At 39.2% G+C, this 18,033-nt stretch overlaps 2 protein-coding genes across 3 annotated transcripts; both read right to left on the bottom strand.

Moving 5' to 3' along the window:
- Window positions 1-4,094: 4,094 nt before the first annotated feature.
- irf4a (interferon regulatory factor 4a) lies at window positions 4,095-12,270 on the bottom strand. 2 transcript variants are annotated; one of them, XM_063885697.1, is made up of 9 exons: window positions 12,142-12,269; window positions 10,644-10,843; window positions 10,290-10,476; window positions 9,504-9,586; window positions 9,192-9,366; window positions 8,644-8,724; window positions 7,900-8,298; window positions 6,774-6,886; window positions 4,095-6,370 (listed from the first exon to the last, which is right to left on the bottom strand). In XM_063885697.1, exons 1-9 carry the CDS (start codon window positions 12,149-12,151, stop codon window positions 6,248-6,250), a joined length of 1,371 nt encoding a protein of 456 aa, XP_063741767.1. In that variant the 5' UTR covers window positions 12,152-12,269; the 3' UTR covers window positions 4,095-6,247. The 2 variants fall into 2 exon arrangements, with proteins under 2 accessions (XP_063741767.1, XP_063741769.1); XM_063885699.1 differs by lacking the exon at window positions 8,644-8,724 and having other exon boundaries at window positions 12,142-12,270.
- A 607-nt stretch (window positions 12,271-12,877) lies between these two features.
- Window positions 12,878-17,594, bottom strand: dusp22b (dual specificity phosphatase 22b). The gene is made up of 7 exons (XM_063886813.1): window positions 16,961-17,594; window positions 16,497-16,530; window positions 16,332-16,414; window positions 15,257-15,306; window positions 14,402-14,476; window positions 13,396-13,567; window positions 12,878-13,311 (listed from the first exon to the last, which is right to left on the bottom strand). The coding sequence occupies exons 1-7, from the start codon at window positions 16,979-16,981 to the stop codon at window positions 13,171-13,173; spliced, it is 576 nt and encodes a 191-aa protein (XP_063742883.1). The 5' UTR covers window positions 16,982-17,594; the 3' UTR covers window positions 12,878-13,170.
- Between the last annotated feature and the right edge of the window lie 439 nt (window positions 17,595-18,033).

The following is an 18,033-nucleotide window of genomic DNA, read 5'->3' as shown; positions in this document are numbered from 1 at the left end:
ACTTGTCTATCTTATCAAAACAAGGACCCGGCCTCTGCCTTGCACAACCAGACCCCAGCTCTTGGGTGGTCTTTGGGCTTAGCTGCGTAATAACGGTGCCTAGATGTTCCAACAAGACGGGCAAGAATGCTTCATTTCAGCCAGATAGGAATCGCCTCATAACCTTGATTGGACTGATAAGGCAAGCTGGTGTAAAGCTTGGTTTCTCAAAATGAAGTAAATGAGATATCCGCAAGGCAGAGCCATGTGAATCAAAAGTGACCTTGTGCATTATCAAGATTTAACTGATTTCATACGTATATTTCATATCCCATGCATTTGTTCCATGCCCATATCTGAATGTGTGGAAGTCTGTGTGAGGCACATCCTTGAGAGGTATGGGGAGCACAGTTAGTGAGAATAAGGGGGATGTGCAAAAACAGCATTAAGTGAGGTGCTATATGCTGTGTTCTCTTCTCTACTGTCCCATGTCCCCGACCTGGACCCTGACCTGGACTTTTTGCAGGAGTGAGAGAAGGGGGTGTGGTCTGTTCTTGTCTACTCCATTTCCTGCCTTCCACACCAGCTCTAATTAGAAATTTGGGTGGCCCTGTTTATTTACATGGTTGAAATGCGGCGAGGTTGTATTTATATTTTCATGGCGCGTTCTCAGCAGTGCTGCATTACATAGCCTTCCCCTGAGACTGCTGTGAGAGAGGAACGTAGAGAAGCCCAATGGTTGATGTGTGTGTGCAGGAGGGAAGACCAATTGAGGTTGAATGAGGTCTAATTTCCTTCATTGTGAATCTGCACTGAATGATCTTTAAGGGAAGACCTTTAAATAATCTGTTTTTTCTTTGTGGTTTAATTAGGTCTGTCTGTAGACTTAATGAAAAAGACTTAAATAGTGATTAGTCATAACAACATACACAAACAGGAAAGAAACCCAAAACAAACAGAAAACACAGACAATATTTTAGATGCATTGAACAAATACTAAACTGTGCTCTTAGCAAAATCAGACGTCTCATTAAATTAAATAGTTTACGCATATCTTACTTAAGAGTAAAAGGAAGAGTCTGTTCATCAATTAGGATTCGAGGATCAAAAGGATTATACTGTATGTTACATACACATTATATTATAATATGAAATAATGTGGCATGCTTCAAAGGCTCTGCAAAACACTAAGAATTAGAACAAAAGTATAAAGGGTAATCATTTTGAATAAAGTCAAAGGAACATCACAATTGTAGGTATGGTTTAAATCAATGAAAACACTGTAGTTAAGTAAGATGAAGGAATTGTGTAGATTTTCAACTCGATAATGTGAGTTAAAGCGGTTGAACAATTCCTCTATACAGGGTTTCAGTTTCAGAAACTACACACAGGCCTAAGCCCCTGGAACCCAAAGGTCTCTGCGGTCCCATATGTATACATGGATAAAAATGATCCTCAGATGAGCCATGTCAAAGTGGTGGCAGTGTGTGTTTATCTTTCAGACCGGGGCTGCTGAGTGGCGGAAGGCAGAGCTTTCTAGTCAAGCCGTGGCTGCAGAGAGCCTGGGCCTGACTCTGGATAAAGTAAACACATGAGCACACACACACACACACACACACACACACACACACACACACACACACACACACACACACACACACACACACACACACACACACACACACTCACAGGGCTCTCCCGTCCTCCTCCCTGCCCGTCAGCTGCAGACCACACACCCAGACCACACAGAGTCTGAGAACAGTCCGAGTCACTCTCACGCAACACAGCCCACGAGCTGTCACTCTGACCACCTCTGTCTCTCTGTCAACTCTGGTTCTGTGTGTCACTTGATGCACAAAGCAAAGTATTGGGGTTAAGAAAGGTGAAAATCAAAGATGTGGAATCACTTTTTTAAAATATTAAATAAGAAAACCAGAGAGCATGATTTGATAATGTGATTACAAATCAATTGAGGGAATTCATTATAAAGTGTGTTTGTGCACTCGTGCATGTGTTGGTATGTTGGGGCAGGGGTGTTACAGACAGATATGTCCCTGGGCCATTAAGAGCGATCAAAGGGTTTGTGAATCCACTGATTACTGCGATTCAACCACCTAAATGTGTAAACATCATCCTTTTTTTTTTGCATATACAGAATGCATGCTGTATTTCTACACAACTATACCAACCAACCAATGATACATCACTCCCTGCTGGTCATTTAATGTATTGCACTTAAATCCAAGCAGTCAATTTGTTGGTTGGTAACCTTGAAGGAAATCTGGATTATGCAAAAAATGCTGCACTTCCTTCTTTGATCTGATAGCGTAACATCCTTTTTCTCAAAGATCTTTGCCAGGGTTGCCATCCAAACTAAGCAGCCCACCCTTTGCATTAGTGCCAGGTAGACACCTTATCAACCCTTATCTGTTTACACTCATGTCCTGAGTCATCTGAATGTTTTCCAGTACTTTACTGCTCCTTATCCGACAACTGTTATTGCTTTCCTGCCATCATAATGTATTGGGTCAGGTACATTGTTATCTAAAGAGTCTCAGATAAACACAGACATTTAAAAACAATTCAAGCTGATTTATTGTTGCGATAAGGTTTTTATTTACTGGTGATGGGAAGCACTTGTCCTGCCTCATATGTCACATTGCCAGCCTAATATTATAATCTGTTAACAGCTTATCTAGGCATCTGTTCCCATAAGCCATGCCTATTGCTTAATAAGAAATCAGTCTCAGCAGCGGGCCTGTAATTGATGATTGGTAGATTTGCAGGGCCAAAATGTGTTAAAAAATAATATAGGGTCAACGCCCTTCTTACCACAAGGTCAACCAGCAGCATCAACCAGAGTTGACATGGGTTAAACAGGACTGTCATCAAATCCAGGGCAGAGGTCTGACCCTAAACAAACTGGGGTCATGGATTCAGAGTGTATAATTACCACAGGTATGTTTTCAGGGATAAGGACACTATTTTATACCTAACTGCATATAATGACAGCTACAAATAAGAATATAGTATCATCATGATCACTGTAATACTATGACCACTCATAGTACTGTATGTAAACCACCTTCACTGTATTCTTTAATGTGCAGCTTGGGTAGACTTTTCAATCACATTAAACATGACTTCAACCTTAACTGAGGATTTAGCAAGATGAACTCCACACTCTATCCAAACAGTTTCTGCTTGTAATTCTTTAAAACAACAGAGTCAAATCACAAATCCTCATCAAAGGTAGCATAATGCTTAGAAGTGTGAAGGGTTAAAACTATCATGCATTTACATCTGTTACATCCTTACTTGTTGATCTAGCCATTGCCCAGGTTCTGAGCTTTTTGTGGATCTGTTCTACACCTACCAGCAGATGTCAGCAAAAGATTGCTCCAGTTTTATTGCAATACACCCTAATTTCTTTCCTGCCTCCGAGCCTTGATGTCAGATGAAACAAACAAAAGAGAAATGTGCAAATCTACTAAATGCTTCATGAATATGTATCTTGAAATCACAACAACAGAATCATAAAATGAACATCGGAGAATCTCAGAGCAAAAATATAAACAACTAATACAGTGATTCATGATAATGCCACTATATTATTAGCAGTGAAACCACCAAAAGATGGGATCCCTAGATAACAAAGTAGCAATACCAGAGTAGGATAGAAAGATAAATGTACACGTCAAATAAACAGTGATTGCTGCGAACATATTTTTTGGATTTTTTTTTGGGGTCGAAAAAATAAGCATAAAGATCCGCACAGTAACATTTTGTATGATGTGTCACTATTTGTAAAAAAAGATTAAGCAGCTGTCTGGCTAAATAGTGACTGAGTCAAAATGTAGCATTAATGGTAGTTTCATTTCTCTGTAATAACCTTTTTTTAGTGAACTTTGGGGCATCAGTTGATTAAGATATCTGCTGTCCGATGTCGCTTGGAGTAACGGCTCATACGGGCGGAAAAACTGAAGCCTGACTACAAATGATGTGGCTTCCTGCAGAGGGGGAAACACCATGGTAAAAGTGTGAATGTGCTTTTTTAGTTTTTGTCTTCATCAATCAGAAGAGAATTTAGAGATAATACATCAATAAGACATGAGTAGCAAACAACTGATCACTTTATTTCAAAATAAATCATTTATTCATATCGTGAGTCATAATCTTTTTTCCCTGTGGTTTTTCAGATATTTTGTACAAAATGCTGCAACAATTTTGTTCAGTATGCACTTATTGTGTGATTTTCTGTGTAGCTTGTCCTGAATGTTTTACTGTTACTTTGAAGTGTGATGTGTAATTGGTGTGCGTGACCTTGTTTGTCACTGATGTTGTAGGTGGGGGAGTCACATGTTTTATCCATGTCCATAAATGTCACTTCCTGATAACAGTAATAGTGCAACTGTGTGACACATTAACCCACCTACACACAGATGGCCAACACAAACATCTGAAAACACACTGTTTATCACAACATTACACTGTACAAAGAGCTGGTAACAATTCTACTATTAGGATTTGATTTGTAGTAGTTAACAACATTTCAACCGAGACAGAATCCAACGGACTGTGATGTCTGAGTGGGAAAGTGATTTATGGTTTAGACAAACACTCACAAAAGGAAAAAATTCCCGTCTGTGATTTTGGTCAGACTTTTGCCATTGTGAAAGTGATGTGGTTTAAGTGTGAAGGAAGTATATCGAGATCGAAACTCTGGACCACAGAAGAAGAACATTATCCTCTTCTGATGCAGCATCTGCCTTCAAGACTTAAAACACTGAAGGGAGTTGCATTATTCTCACCATTGGATGTTTACGTCACATAGGTTGTTAGGATCTGAGAATAGTTTTTGTTTGAAGCAGTTACCTCCAGAGTGAGAAATCATACAGTATCACAGGCATGGGAACCAGAGAGCTCTTCTCTGGCTGAACTTGAAACACACACCACAAAGGTAGTTTTTCTTCCCATTTATGAGGCCTTAAGTTTCAGGTCAAGAGGAACAGGTAGATTTTTGCAAGTTACAGGATGAGCATGATTTTTCAAGTCAACCACCTTCAGTCAGGTTAAGGCCACCCACTCTATGAGGAAAAGGACCTTGAGGCCCAAGCTGCTCTTTGATTGTGTTCGGTAAGCCAGTGGTCACTTAACTCAATTGTTTTGCTTTTGAAAGGTTTGCGTTTTAGTGATTCGGTCGAAACATTTTCAAAGAAGATTGTTTTAGAAACTTTAAAATGTTTTGGCAGTATTTTACAAGACAAAGCCATACAAAAATCAACGAATACAGAAAAATGAATAGCCATGATTTTATGCAGAAAAATAATATAAACACTATATACATTTTCTGGTGACTTAATAGATCCTCTTGTGACCTCTTGTAGCTGTTCAGTTTGATTTAATTTAACAAAATCAGATATCTTTAAAAAGCTGCCCAGATTCAGCAGAAGTTGTAGCTTCAGTAGTAGCTTCCTCTACTACACCAACAGATCAGTGATAACATCATTTTTTCTCAAACTTCTTCTTTTCTTTACAATGAACCCAGAATCCAAGTTAAACAAGGACCAAGCAAGGACGTTGTTGACTTTTCACTTGCTCACTTATGCAAATTGCACAGCAAGCACTTTATGCAAGAACAGTTTTGAATCACAGAATGAGCTGTGTCGACTGAGTTTAAAAGACAGAGTTTGTAATTATGCCATTTCAGTGCGTGAGTACAACAAACACATTGTCAAACCTGTGAAGATGCAATAAATATTCATTCATGCTCTGCTGTGTCCCTTTGACATATCAGTGTCGTCTTAGGGGCCATTCTTCCTGTGCACCTGTGCTAGTACTTCCTGTCTCAGTCGCCCTTCGCTCCCCTCATCCCCCAGCCCTCAAACCGCATCCTTCTCACTGTCACAATAATACTTGTAGAATGAAAAAAAAAAACAGTACTACACAGTCACAGACATAAAGACTATGAACTATAGGTGTGCAAGTGAAAACAACAGGGTCTTCCCCATCTTTACCCCTCAGTGCAATACCAGCTTATACTACCATTTAGAGTACGCGGCACTGCAGTCACAAGGCATGAGAAACGGTAAACTATACATTCACAATGTGTGTGTGTGTGTGTGTGTGTGTGTGTGTGTGTGTGTGTGTGTGTGTGTGTGTGTGTGTGTGTGTGTGTGTGTGTGTGTGTGTGTGTGTACACACGTGTGTACGTGTGTACGTGTGTACGTGTGTTAGATTGTTACTCGTGAATGTGCTGTAGGGGTCTTTAAGAAGGATAGTCGACAGTTAGAGATGTATTCTGTTCCTGGATGTGATCAAAAGCCCGCATGTAGTGGCTATTGTTCTGCTGGTAATAGTACACCAGTTTTTTGGCAAACACTGGCTCCACCTAAAATAAAACAAGGCATGTGTATTAGATATATCTGTGACTGCCTTAAGCAATTGCCTCTTTAGTCGTATCGGAAAAAATAACTGAGTTATTAACACGTCATTCCCTATTAATGTTATTTTTCAATTTCTGATAACCACCAGTGGAAAATGTTATGGACATGAAGCTTTATTTTCTGCTAACGCCATGGCATATTAGTGCTTCGCGTCGGTAACAACCTGATCATCCGTTGAGTGTTCTTTTTAGGATAACTACGACCTCGCTGCACTAATGCTAACTACCTACAACCAATTATGGAATAGCCAATATTAATAATAACAATAATAATTAAAAGCTACCATCTCTACTGTGAGAAGGATAAATGCTTCCAATTACTAGGTAAGCCTCTGTAGTTTATGGTTACCTGTGCGGTGATCATTTTCCTTTGGCGCTGTGGGTCAGGGTACTCATCTCCAAAACATAACACCACCTGGTGTCTCGGTAAATGTCGGCCATATTGGGCAAAATCTTGGAGCTCTGAAAGAAAGAGTGCAATATATGCTTTTCACACAAAAACACACTCCAGCACTTCACATTAAAAATATGCAGTAAATCAAGAATCACACTCTCCCTTCTCATGGTGATTTCACTGGAAACTACTGATGTGGATGATGGAAATTTCCTTGTGAAATGTCACACAAAATACTATCTTGTCACACAGTGTGGTGGACCACAGGAGGTGGGTGGGGGACTCCACACACTTTGGCCCCCTGTAGAGAAGGTGACTTGCTCATTAAGTGCTACTTCAGCACTGTGAGGGACTTACCCAGCTTAAGAACCTGCTGCCTCTCCCTCATCAATTTATCATTCACAACACAGCAATCTTCAACATGAACACAACCATCATAATACTGCTAGCAGTTGAAACTGAATTAGAGTTAAACTACCAGTAAAGCCAAATCCATAAACTCTGTTTCTAAAAAGCATCTACTCCATAGGATAGAAAAAACATTTAATGAAAACCTGTGCTGGAAAATACTTTCAATTAATTGCTGTATTTAGTAGAATTTTAAATCACTTATGTGTTACTAGAATCCATTTATGGAGGAAATGTTTGCTTTTTAGTGTATTTATAAGACAGCTTAAGTTACGACTGTACATATTCAATTGTTACACAACATTTGATCATGTTACTAAACATGGCTGTAGAATAAACTTCCTTACTGTAATTAAAGTAGATCAAATTGCTGCTACAGGGTAATACTTAGTCCATTTACCATATTTCTTCAGAGGAGAAGAAATACAAATACTATATGTTTATAAAAATAAAATTTGACTATTAAACTAAATCTAAAATATAAGACTATTATTTTCATTTACATTATTATTTACTATTATTTAATTTCTATTATTTCCTTTGTTTATATTTCTACTTTTCTATATATAAAAAAGTTAGAGGGGGTCATATGATGCTCCCTTTGTTGAGAAGGGAGTTCCGGGCTGGTACAAAGGACTCTCTATACAAAAATCTGAACAAAATGAGTGCTTACCAATGAGAAATTGCTGGGTGTCGAATAGTTTGCATGGCTGCTCCTTCTCCAGCTTGTTGGGTTTATCCATATATGGAGCCATGGGTCCCTCCCAGTACACTCGTCCCTGGCAGAGGCGATTAGCATATAACCCATCAGCCGTCATCCACAGAAGCACTCCCTTCTCCAGTACGTTAGGAAGCATGTCAGCACCCTGCCTCTGAGACTCTGGGTACGGGAATGGAAAGAGGATGGTTTCTGCCCCGCTGTGAAGTTTATCCTCTGAGCTTGGGGAAGAAGAGGAGGAAGATGATGGAGAGGAGGAGGAAGAAGAGGTGATCCGACATCCTTCTGGGCTGGTGGTGGTAACCTCCTTCACCATAGACTCTCTGTAGTATAAGGACACATGCAGGCTGAAATCTGGAAGAAAGAGAGGAGCCTTTAATAGATATACCAACACAAACCAACAAGCCTGAACACATGGGGGCCCTGAAATGTCAAGCGTAAAAAAACTGTTTTCTTAGTATTATTGGCATGCAGAGTATCACTCACTTCTGCATTATAATTACAATAATATTTTCGACCATCTTTTTTGAAAAAAGAAGAAAAACACAATTCACTACCGCGCGTCAGAATGGGGAAGTAAGAACGGATTTTAGAATGTGGTTTTTTTCTGTAAATGCAAATGTCTTCTACACAGTAACATGAGTAAATGTCTGTGTGAATATATACTCTATGTTAAATGAGTGCGAGTTGATTCCGTACCTGTTATGGCATTTCTTTGGTCGAATGAATACATAGGGAGTTGAGACTCTGACAGGTATGTGTGGAAGGAGAGCTGAAAACCTGTGCAGTATAAATAAATAAACAATGATCATAATTAGAGTAGTGGTTGTTAACGGTTAGAGCGACACCTATTTGCAGAAATGAGGGTCTTATTTAATCGTTGAAGTCTAATATAAAACACAGCAAATCTAGAGAATGTATGAAAAATCCCTAAATGAAATGTATTGGAGCCTTGAGGTAGATCGGAATGAATTTGACAGATATTTAAAAATACTGGACCACCTACAATTCACTAATGAAACCTTATTACCAAGCTGCAGTAAAGAGATGGATTTTAGGATTACACAATGATATAAATAGGTAAGATTACTCACTCTCAGTAAACTTAATTCAATCTCAGACTGCTAGTTTTATAAAATAAAGACATTACACCACATCTGCTTGTCTTTGGAGTCCTACTCACATAAATGGTCAACAATTATCTATATACTGTATTCTCTAGTTTTGTAATCCTGGCGACATCGTACCATTTTCTGTGTGTGACCCCGGCCAAGCCCGGCTAAACGCTGATGGGTAGTGGCTCGAACCATACTGCAGCTCTGCATGTGGCCCATGATGATGTGGAGGAGGAAGAGGTTGTTGTTCTGGGGGTGAGTAATCCCTCCAGTCATTTCTCTCCTGTGAAACCATATAGCCAGATACCTGAGAAGGAACCACACAGACGGTCATGCCAGAAAAACTGAATTAAACCACGACATTTGCAATCAGAACACTGAAGATTATTTTTATGTGCATGGATTAGTCCATAGCATGCAGCAGCCACACAACAATCTGCTGACCTGGTTCTGCATTGACGTATAAGGAGTAACATAGCCATGGGAATTTGCATGTGATGGTGTCTCCTCCATACTCATCTTCATCCCTGTGGATGCACAAATGCAGTAAAACATTTGTCAGATAATTGGTCCTCGATATTGGTCATGCTTTGCTATGAAAGCAGTATCATCCTCAGAAAAAATCCTCAGAAAAAATAAATACTGACAATAATCCAGGATCATAGTTTTATATTAAAAAATAAATTGAGAATATATGACTTAGATCACTTGTGAGGTCCTACTATTTTCAATTAAGTAAGTGCAACTCAGAACTGACTAAATCCTGTTGATTTTGGTTTGCTAGCTCAGAGAACAACAACTGCTCTGGTGTGACAAAAACTGCTGTATGATGGCAGACACTTAGTTATGCAAGCCTGGAGGTCGCTTGGTTGTGTTATGTGCACCCTGCGCTTAGTAACCGAAGCCCTCTAAAAAAAGCACTACGGCCTCTTTGGTACATGCTTTGGCTTCCTTTGTGCTTCCTGCCTCATCAGACACAACTGCAGAGGTGCATATGTGAAATTTTGCCAATAGTATGTGAATAAAGCTAGATGCTATGTGAAATGCAGCAGTGTCATGTAATTCCAAACGAACCATAGCTATGGCACAGCTTTACATTTAACAGTCTGTTATCAAATTCTAACCATAAACAATTCTACTTATCTTGAAACATCTGTCACCATATGCATTGGTAGCTGAGTGTGTTTCTCACAAACTACACTGTATGTTATGATGTGTGCTTACACGTACCTCTTTTGGCTCCCTCTGGAATGATTCTGTAGACTTTATAGGGGTCTGAGATGTCCAGTTGACTTCTTTCCACTAATTCATCAAAGTCATTGCTTTTATTAAGAGCACAGCGTAGTCTTGTTTTCCATGTGGGGGGGTCTGGTTTGTCGACTCCTTCCTTATATTTTCCCTTAAACAATGCCCATGCCTGAAACAATCATTTAGCAGATCAATTTACACTACCTCTTTATGTATAAGCGCCAAACCAAGTTGGGCTGCAGACAAATAGATTTATGCATAAACACTTGAAATCCGTGTAAAATGTTTCTAAAATGTAACAGGTGCACAGTGAGAGGAAAGGCAGGATGATCTGACCTTGAAGAGTGCAGCATCCTCGTCTCTGTTGTAGTCTTGTTTTCCTGCATGTTTCCACGGAATCCTAAAGATACTTTTTTCCTCATTTTCCCAAACCAGGCCAGCATATAGTCTGCTGTCAATCTGATCTATCAGCCACTGTCTCAGTTTGCCGTTGCCACAGCTGACTGACAGGCCGCTGTCCTCGTCCAGGTTCATCTCTGAAAAATATGGAACAATATATAGCGTCTAACTGACCTGTAGGCCCAGTAATAGTTATATTTCGCCTTTTTGTAACGCAGTGTTTCTTTAAATTAATCTGAGAATCTAAGATCGACAATACTTGAAGTTTATCATAAAACAAACATTTTCATCTTAGCTATAACTTTGAGACTTTTTAATTACAATACTTTTAGAGGTAAAAAAGATGCTACCGTTAGTTAGTACTTGCCCCCTGAAGCCCTATTGCCGCAATATTAGCAATATATTTGAATGAATTTTAACTAGCCATGCTTTGGACTCTTTTGGCCATACTGATTTTTTTAAAAAGTTCATGTGGAAAGGCTACTTCACGTTTAGCTCTTTGTCATATCTGCTGTCGAAAGTAACTGACTCATTTAAGACATGTATGACTAGAAACAAACGTACTGTAGGCTAGCTATAGTTAAAATATAGCAGGGTTTTAAGATAACTGCGATTAAACATGATGAAATATATGTATGCATGTTTTAACATATGCTCACAGGTGGAAAGTAATTAAGTTCATGTACTGAAGTACTGTACTTAACTACATGTTTGAGGTGCTTGTAATTTAGTACTTGTACTTTACATTTTATGCCACATTGAACTATTACTCCACTACAATTTGGAAGAAAATATTGTACTTGTTTCTCATCACATCTATTTTTATAAAATGAGTTACTTTGCAGGTTTGAGTTTTTTATTACAAAGATGAAATTGACGAATAAATTATGGCGTACTATTATGGATAACAATACCTTGCAGTATAACAAGTCATTGAAGGTATCTCCACCTTTACCAGCTGCAAATAAAAATAAAAGAATGTCCATTAATGGATCAAAATTAGAACCCTATTTTTTTCTCCTAAAATGGCCACTATACATAATGAGTGTACTTCTAGTTTTGAATCATTATAATAGCCTACTATTGTACTTCAATGTATTTCTATAATGTGGTATCTGCGACTTTTACTTAATTACAACATCTGAGTTCTTCTTCCTCCACTGTACTGTATATGTTAATAATACATCTTACATATTTATTTGACTCAATGTAAAGAGTTCAGTCGACTTTTTGTTTTCTTAAATGTATTTCAAGATGTATTTAACTACCACACCTTCTAAATTGAGTAACAAACCAATGTTATCTTTAGATTAGAACTACCAAACTTGATGCTACAGAGGTGGTTGAGATCCAGCTGTCTGAACTAGCTTGGGTTCAAAAATGTAATTAATAACAATGTTGAAACTACATTTAAAAAGGAGCTTCTGCAGCTTACCGTTGATCATGCGAGCTCTCCCTGCTGAAATCTGTTATTAAGGTCTCGGTTTACTGTTCTTAAATGTTTTCACATCTTGATTTGTTACAGGGAGGGGCCTGAGAAGTTGAAGAGGAGATGCGCAGCAGTCAGGCGCTCATTTCTGTGAAACTTAGCGCCAACGCACTGCGGTGGGGAATCCCTCTTGTGAATCCGTGAGCAGACACCGGGACCAAGTGGAGCAGTTACCTGTACATCATTTTCCTAATGCAAAATATTTCCCCTACGTGTTTTTGGTTTTTATAAAAGCCTACACGTGCAGTCTAATTTCCAATGACAACTGTTGATTAGTCTTTCTTCTGTTGGTACGGGGGAAACTAAATTGGCATGAGGAACCAACCGGAACCAACCAAACTCAAAAGGCACATGGTTGAATCCGAAAAAAATTGTTTTTAGGCTACATTAGTTTTACTGCCCTCCAGTGGCTGTCAATGTGCATACCCTGCAGTTTACAGTAAAGACTATCAAATCCCTTACCATGCTGGAATATATGATTTAAATGCTTTATAGCCTTTAATGAAATTGATAAGTAAGCCATAAAAGATCATGTGATAACAGAATGTGCTCTTGGTGTTTTGGATGTCACCATGCATGACTTACCTTGCACATTAGACAAACAGGAAGACAACCAGGAAACACAGATGTGAACACAACACAGTGTTCTTATCAGCTTTGATACGACAACCCACCACAGCGCTTTAGTGTACCCCTTTTATTTTCTCAACTTGAAATTATTGTGACACAGTACAAAAAACACAGCATTCATAAATTAAAAAACAAACAGCATCAGAAACATCAACCATACTAAAAATGAATATGTGCTGTAACATGTTAATTGTCTCTTCCAGTGTTCAGAATATTGAGTGATTACTCCAGCGGCGATAAACATCTGGTCAGCAGTCCTCTCTAGTGTACAGTTGAGCACTGTAGCATCACATGGTGGTGAAATCCTCCAGGCTGAGCGGCAAAATATCTCATCAAAAGATCTGATCAGATACCTCCAGGTGGAGTACTGGCCAGTTTGTCTACACTTTCACCATTGGCTTTAGTCATCTTTGCAAGCAATTCACGTAGATCGGCCTCATCATTGAAAGGGTTGTCTTTATATTCTTTTTGTAGCCATTCTCTGAACTACAGAAAAAAAGAACAGCTTCTAAACAAACACACAAAATGCAAAACACTGATGGTTCACTCTCTCCAGTTCCTAGCACTGACCTGTTTAGCTTGAGTAGCCTCAAACTCTTGGAGCTGGTGCTGAAAACCCCTGTTGGGCCCAGCACAGGGCCGGACCACCTTCACTGCGGCCAGCGCCTCCTGCCAGCCCAGTCCCGTCACCGTCATGATGTAAGCAACCACCAGGGTGACACTGCGAGACACACCTGCCAAACTGTAAGCATAGATGAATATACAATAAGTATAATGCATTGAACCTAAACTGGAAAGCTATCTTTTGCATCTGTAAATACAGTTATAGTGTGTCAATTGTACATGAGCATCCTGGATATGCGAGGTTCAGGATACTGTGGTGTATTCTGGCTGAGTTTTGCATACGTAACATATCATATCCTGGTTTTAGTCATGTAAACATTCCCTATGAAGGCTAAACCAGTTAAAAACCAGGTAGCTAATTTACATGTATAAATACTATATGAGGGTTTAAACCAAATCACCATATAGCAGGATTATGTTAAATACTGTACCTCAAAGAGTCACAGATAAAAAAAATATAGGCAATATCAACCAGACTACTGACAATGACAGATAGACACAGAAAATGCATTGACAGAGTGGTACAATGTGGTGTGGAAACTGATTAAATTAACACTTTAAACATCTGAACGAAATCTTAAGTATTAACTCAATAATTAATATAGTTGAAAAAGAAAACTGTAACAGTGCAGATGTTTATAAATAGCCTCTTATTCCCCTGTATTTCTAAGAAGACCCTCAGTCTAACCAAATATAACTTTCCCCTGTGAACATATGGTCAGCTGCCCTATTACACAAACACAATGTGGTCAGCCTTGTTACTGTACTCTGTTTCGGGAAGTTCAAGAATAGGATTTTGCTTATCATTTAATCCCCTCTGTGCAGCAGTTATACATGAGTTCACTTGTGTACTTGATTTATCTGTTTCGCTTTTAGAGTAGCATCTCGTTCGTGTGAGTGAACATTGAATCAATCTTAGAGGTACAGATACAACAAGCAGTCTTAATCTCACCAGTGAACGAGGCAGCCTTCTCCTTTCAGGCGGGACTCGTGCATGAACATTATACTTTGCTTAAAGTGCTGAGTCCTGTGAAGCAAATAAAGTTAGTTAACATAATAAATCATGATGAGAACAAAGCAGGAATTGCTATTAAGAGTGGTGACTATGTGTGGTTATTTTGTCCTTATACTGACACTAATAAGCATCTCAAGGTGGATTGCTTATTTACAGTTTTCATGTACATACGAGCAATATGTTTTGCACCAGACTTGTCAAACCCTTTTAATGTCTTATCCTGGATGAATCAGGATAGGGGTGTGTTCATATCAGGTTCGAGAGAGTTGGTGTCATATTTCGCACAACAGGTTTTAAACACCTCGCAGTGTGAACGCAAGAGGCATTAGGCCACAGGGGCAAAAAGGGTAACAAGGGCATCGGCGTGCAGATATACAGTACGTGTGTATAAATATGTGCATGTGCAAGGTATAAATAGAGACACAGCGCTGCAGAACTGAGCTGTTGGACTTCCTTCCTGCTGAAGACCGTCTGATATGTGAATTGAGCCATAGAAGATATGTGTTTGCAAGTGTGTCTAAATCAGGGTATGATTTTGTGATACATCCACCATCCTTGATCTTTCTTTGCATATGTTTGGGCATGTCAATTATGTCCAGCTGTGTTCTAGTTTAGAGAATAAGTCCAGTTTAATGTTAAGCTTGTGAAAGCATATCATTTACACGTTAGGTTGAAAAAAATGAACCTCAGACACCCACACAGTACAGCGTCAAATGCATGTTGTACTCTCTCTCTGCCTCAGCCTTTCATTGTTCTGTGCCTTGTTGCTGTGCTGCACATTTTGGTACTTACAGATTTTGTGTGGGCAGGTCAGCTGCTGAAATGCAGAGATAGGTCATCTCCTAAGGGACATATAACAGTATAACAGTTACCTGTCAGCAGTCATTTACTCTGATGCATTTTAACATAGATCAACCAACAACCGGTGATAAATAGCACTCAAGGGTATGTGGTGAGCACAGGCTGTGCTTTTGCATATGGGAGAAAAGGCCATTTTAAGCAGATTTGTAGTCACACCCCTGCATGCCTGTTTCCAATATTAAAAAACTGAGAAAACAAAAGCAGGGCTGGGCAATATATTTAAAAAATATTGATATTATGATATGACACTAATAGGCTCTTAGGTTTTTGACATTGTTGTATGGTTTCAGTGATAAGTGGTCTTAAATGTGGCATTATAGTATATCAATGTCATTAAATGTAATTACGAGTCTGATCTAGCTGTTCTGTTTTTTCCCTTTACCCACTTACTTATTATATCCACATGATTAATGCTTATGTATTAATAAATGTATTAAGAATAACAGAAAATACTGTGACATGTAATGTTCTTAACGCCCAGCCTTTGACTGAAGCTTCTTATGTATTTGCAGTTATTTGAGAAACTAATCAAAATCCATTACCTAGAAAAAATAATGAAGCGAAACAGCACAATCCACAGAGGCTGAAGCAAAAACAAACGCCTACTCTAAAACCCACGCAGGCACACAAATCAGCAAACTGACCGAACCAACTGTTGTTGACTGGCATTTTTCAAGATACTTCAACCATCACATGAGTATGAAACTCCTTCTTACTGTTTACTTACTCACTCACCCATTCACTCATTCACTCACTCACTCACTCGAGACTGACAAGTGTTTGCTTAAGAAGCAGTAAGGCACGTTTTCCTTACCAACCTGACAGACCAGTTTATGGACAGTGAAATCTATTATCATGTGCACTGTACTAATTCAAGAGGCTCAGCTCATCAGAACTGTTCATCCTTATATTTAATACCCTGTTTAAGCGATTGATGAGAAAATATAGATGCAAACTAAGGGAACATTATGTTAGATGTATAGCAAGTAGATGGAGAGCTTCTCACCTGGAGGATGGGAGCAGCACTGTCATGAATTGACAGGATGTGTGTGATGTTGTTTCTGGCTAACTGTTCTCGGTCTCTGGCATCTGACACAAAGATATAACAACACAATGGGTATCTGGGGTCATAACTAAGATAAAACGCTTTTTAAAAAGCAATAAGACAAACCTTTGAAATTCCCCAAGTACAAGTCAGGCAAGACCTATAGAAGGACAGAGAAACAGTTCATGAATCAGACATGGTCAAAGCATCATAGTGAGGAGGTGCAGCAGCTGAGGCAACTTGAAACAGCTGACTCAAATGACACCCTGGAAATATGAAGTGAAAATTAGAAATGGTAGGTCCAAATATACATTTCAGATCTTTTGACGAGCAAAAAGCCAGAACATCAGTAGAATAATCGCCATTATGTTAAAACTTCGCCACTTAGGTTAATAAAGCACATGTTTAATTAATTTCAAGATACGTCATTTCTTATTCAATCACGCCAATCTAACAAGCGCAACTTTTTTTCAGTAAAAATGTCAAAGACTTAATGATAAGATGAAATCTCCTTAATTACTCTCAAAAGGACTGAGGAATACTTGTGTATGAACTCAACGCTAGTCGCTTGCAACAGATGAGAGTCCTACCTTGTTGATGCCATTCCCCATGCTGAGAGATCGTCTAATAGTGAAAAGAAATGCCACGCTGTGTTTCCTCGTTGTTTAAAAATGCTTATCCAGCGGCTTGACGGCTTCCCAAACCCACCGTAGTGGTACGAATACAGCAGCTCCGTTTCCGAGCGAAGCCGAGCACTGCTTCCCAAGCTACACGCGTTGAATGCTGGGAACTGTAGTTTTCTGAAGCAAGGACCGCTACATTCAGGGATACAAATGTGTAATCTAAACACTGAAGAGGAAAATCGGATCATTAATCTCTCCCGAGAAATGCCAGGCAATCCAAGAGTGATCTATGGCAGCCAGGCCAGTGCCAGTTCCTTTGGAAAACGATAGTTACTTTGCCACCAAAAATAAGGAAAAAGCCCCCCATAACCAGTCCAGTATAAGCCCTATTTGATTTCACGGTACACAATTTGTCATTGCAGTGTAAACACCTGTGCTATTATTTAACATTCATTTGGGCTCGGTTCCATTTAGGTAGGCCAGGGACCTTGCATTGTACATGCTAGCCGTTTTTCTTGATCCATGATGTTGGCTCACTCGAATGGCTGTGACAGGTTATAAAGTGTTGCACCATAATACAATATATTGATAACAGCTGTGTTTACACTGCAATGATATGTAGTAGTAATAATAATAATAATAATAATAATAATAATAATAATAATAATAATAATAAGGGCCTATTGTAGCACATTATCAACTCTGGTGAGGTATTCATCCACCATCCACAATAGGACAAATGAACAAACAATCAACAGCATGGTTAACTTCAGGGGTGCTATTACAGAGAAATGGTGGCAGCTGTTCTATACTGATTATAAATGCATGAAAAACATCAACAGGAAGTCATGCTACCCACTGCCCCACATTGACAGCACATTGACACCGCACGCAGACAGTGGTATAACTTCCTGGTGATCTGTTGTTGCTATGCGGGGCAGTGTGTGACCACCAGACTATGAAAGAAGCCTACTACACACTGCTCCACATGCGCAATGGCCTCTGTACCATGATTGGAGCTGGAAAATATGAAGTGGGCT

This window comes from Eleginops maclovinus, chromosome 6 (assembly GCF_036324505.1).
Source record: "Eleginops maclovinus isolate JMC-PN-2008 ecotype Puerto Natales chromosome 6, JC_Emac_rtc_rv5, whole genome shotgun sequence".
NCBI lineage: Eukaryota > Metazoa > Chordata > Actinopteri > Perciformes > Eleginopidae > Eleginops > Eleginops maclovinus.
This window is presented reverse-complemented; position numbering and strand designations above follow the sequence as displayed.

What these genes read in the sequence shown, in the direction of transcription:
- irf4a (XM_063885697.1), bottom strand. An exon ending in GGGGTCACACACAGAAAATG is followed by an intron (nt 8,725 to 9,191) that starts GTACGATGTCGC and finishes TATACTGCACAG; the next exon opens with GTTTTCAGCTCTCCTTCCAC. An exon ending in CACCCAGCAATTTCTCATTG is followed by an intron (nt 6,887 to 7,899) that starts GTAAGCACTCAT and finishes TCTTTCTTTCAG; the next exon opens with AGCTCCAAGATTTTGCCCAA.
- dusp22b (XM_063886813.1), bottom strand. Translation starts at nt 16,981, where the DNA reads ATGGGGAATGGCATCAACAAG. An exon ending in GACCTGCCCACACAAAATCT is followed by an intron (nt 14,477 to 15,256) that starts GTAAGTACCAAA and finishes TTTGCTTCACAG; the next exon opens with GACTCAGCACTTTAAGCAAA. An exon ending in GAAGGCTGCCTCGTTCACTG is followed by an intron (nt 13,568 to 14,401) that starts GTGAGATTAAGA and finishes CTATGCTTACAG; the next exon opens with TTTGGCAGGTGTGTCTCGCA.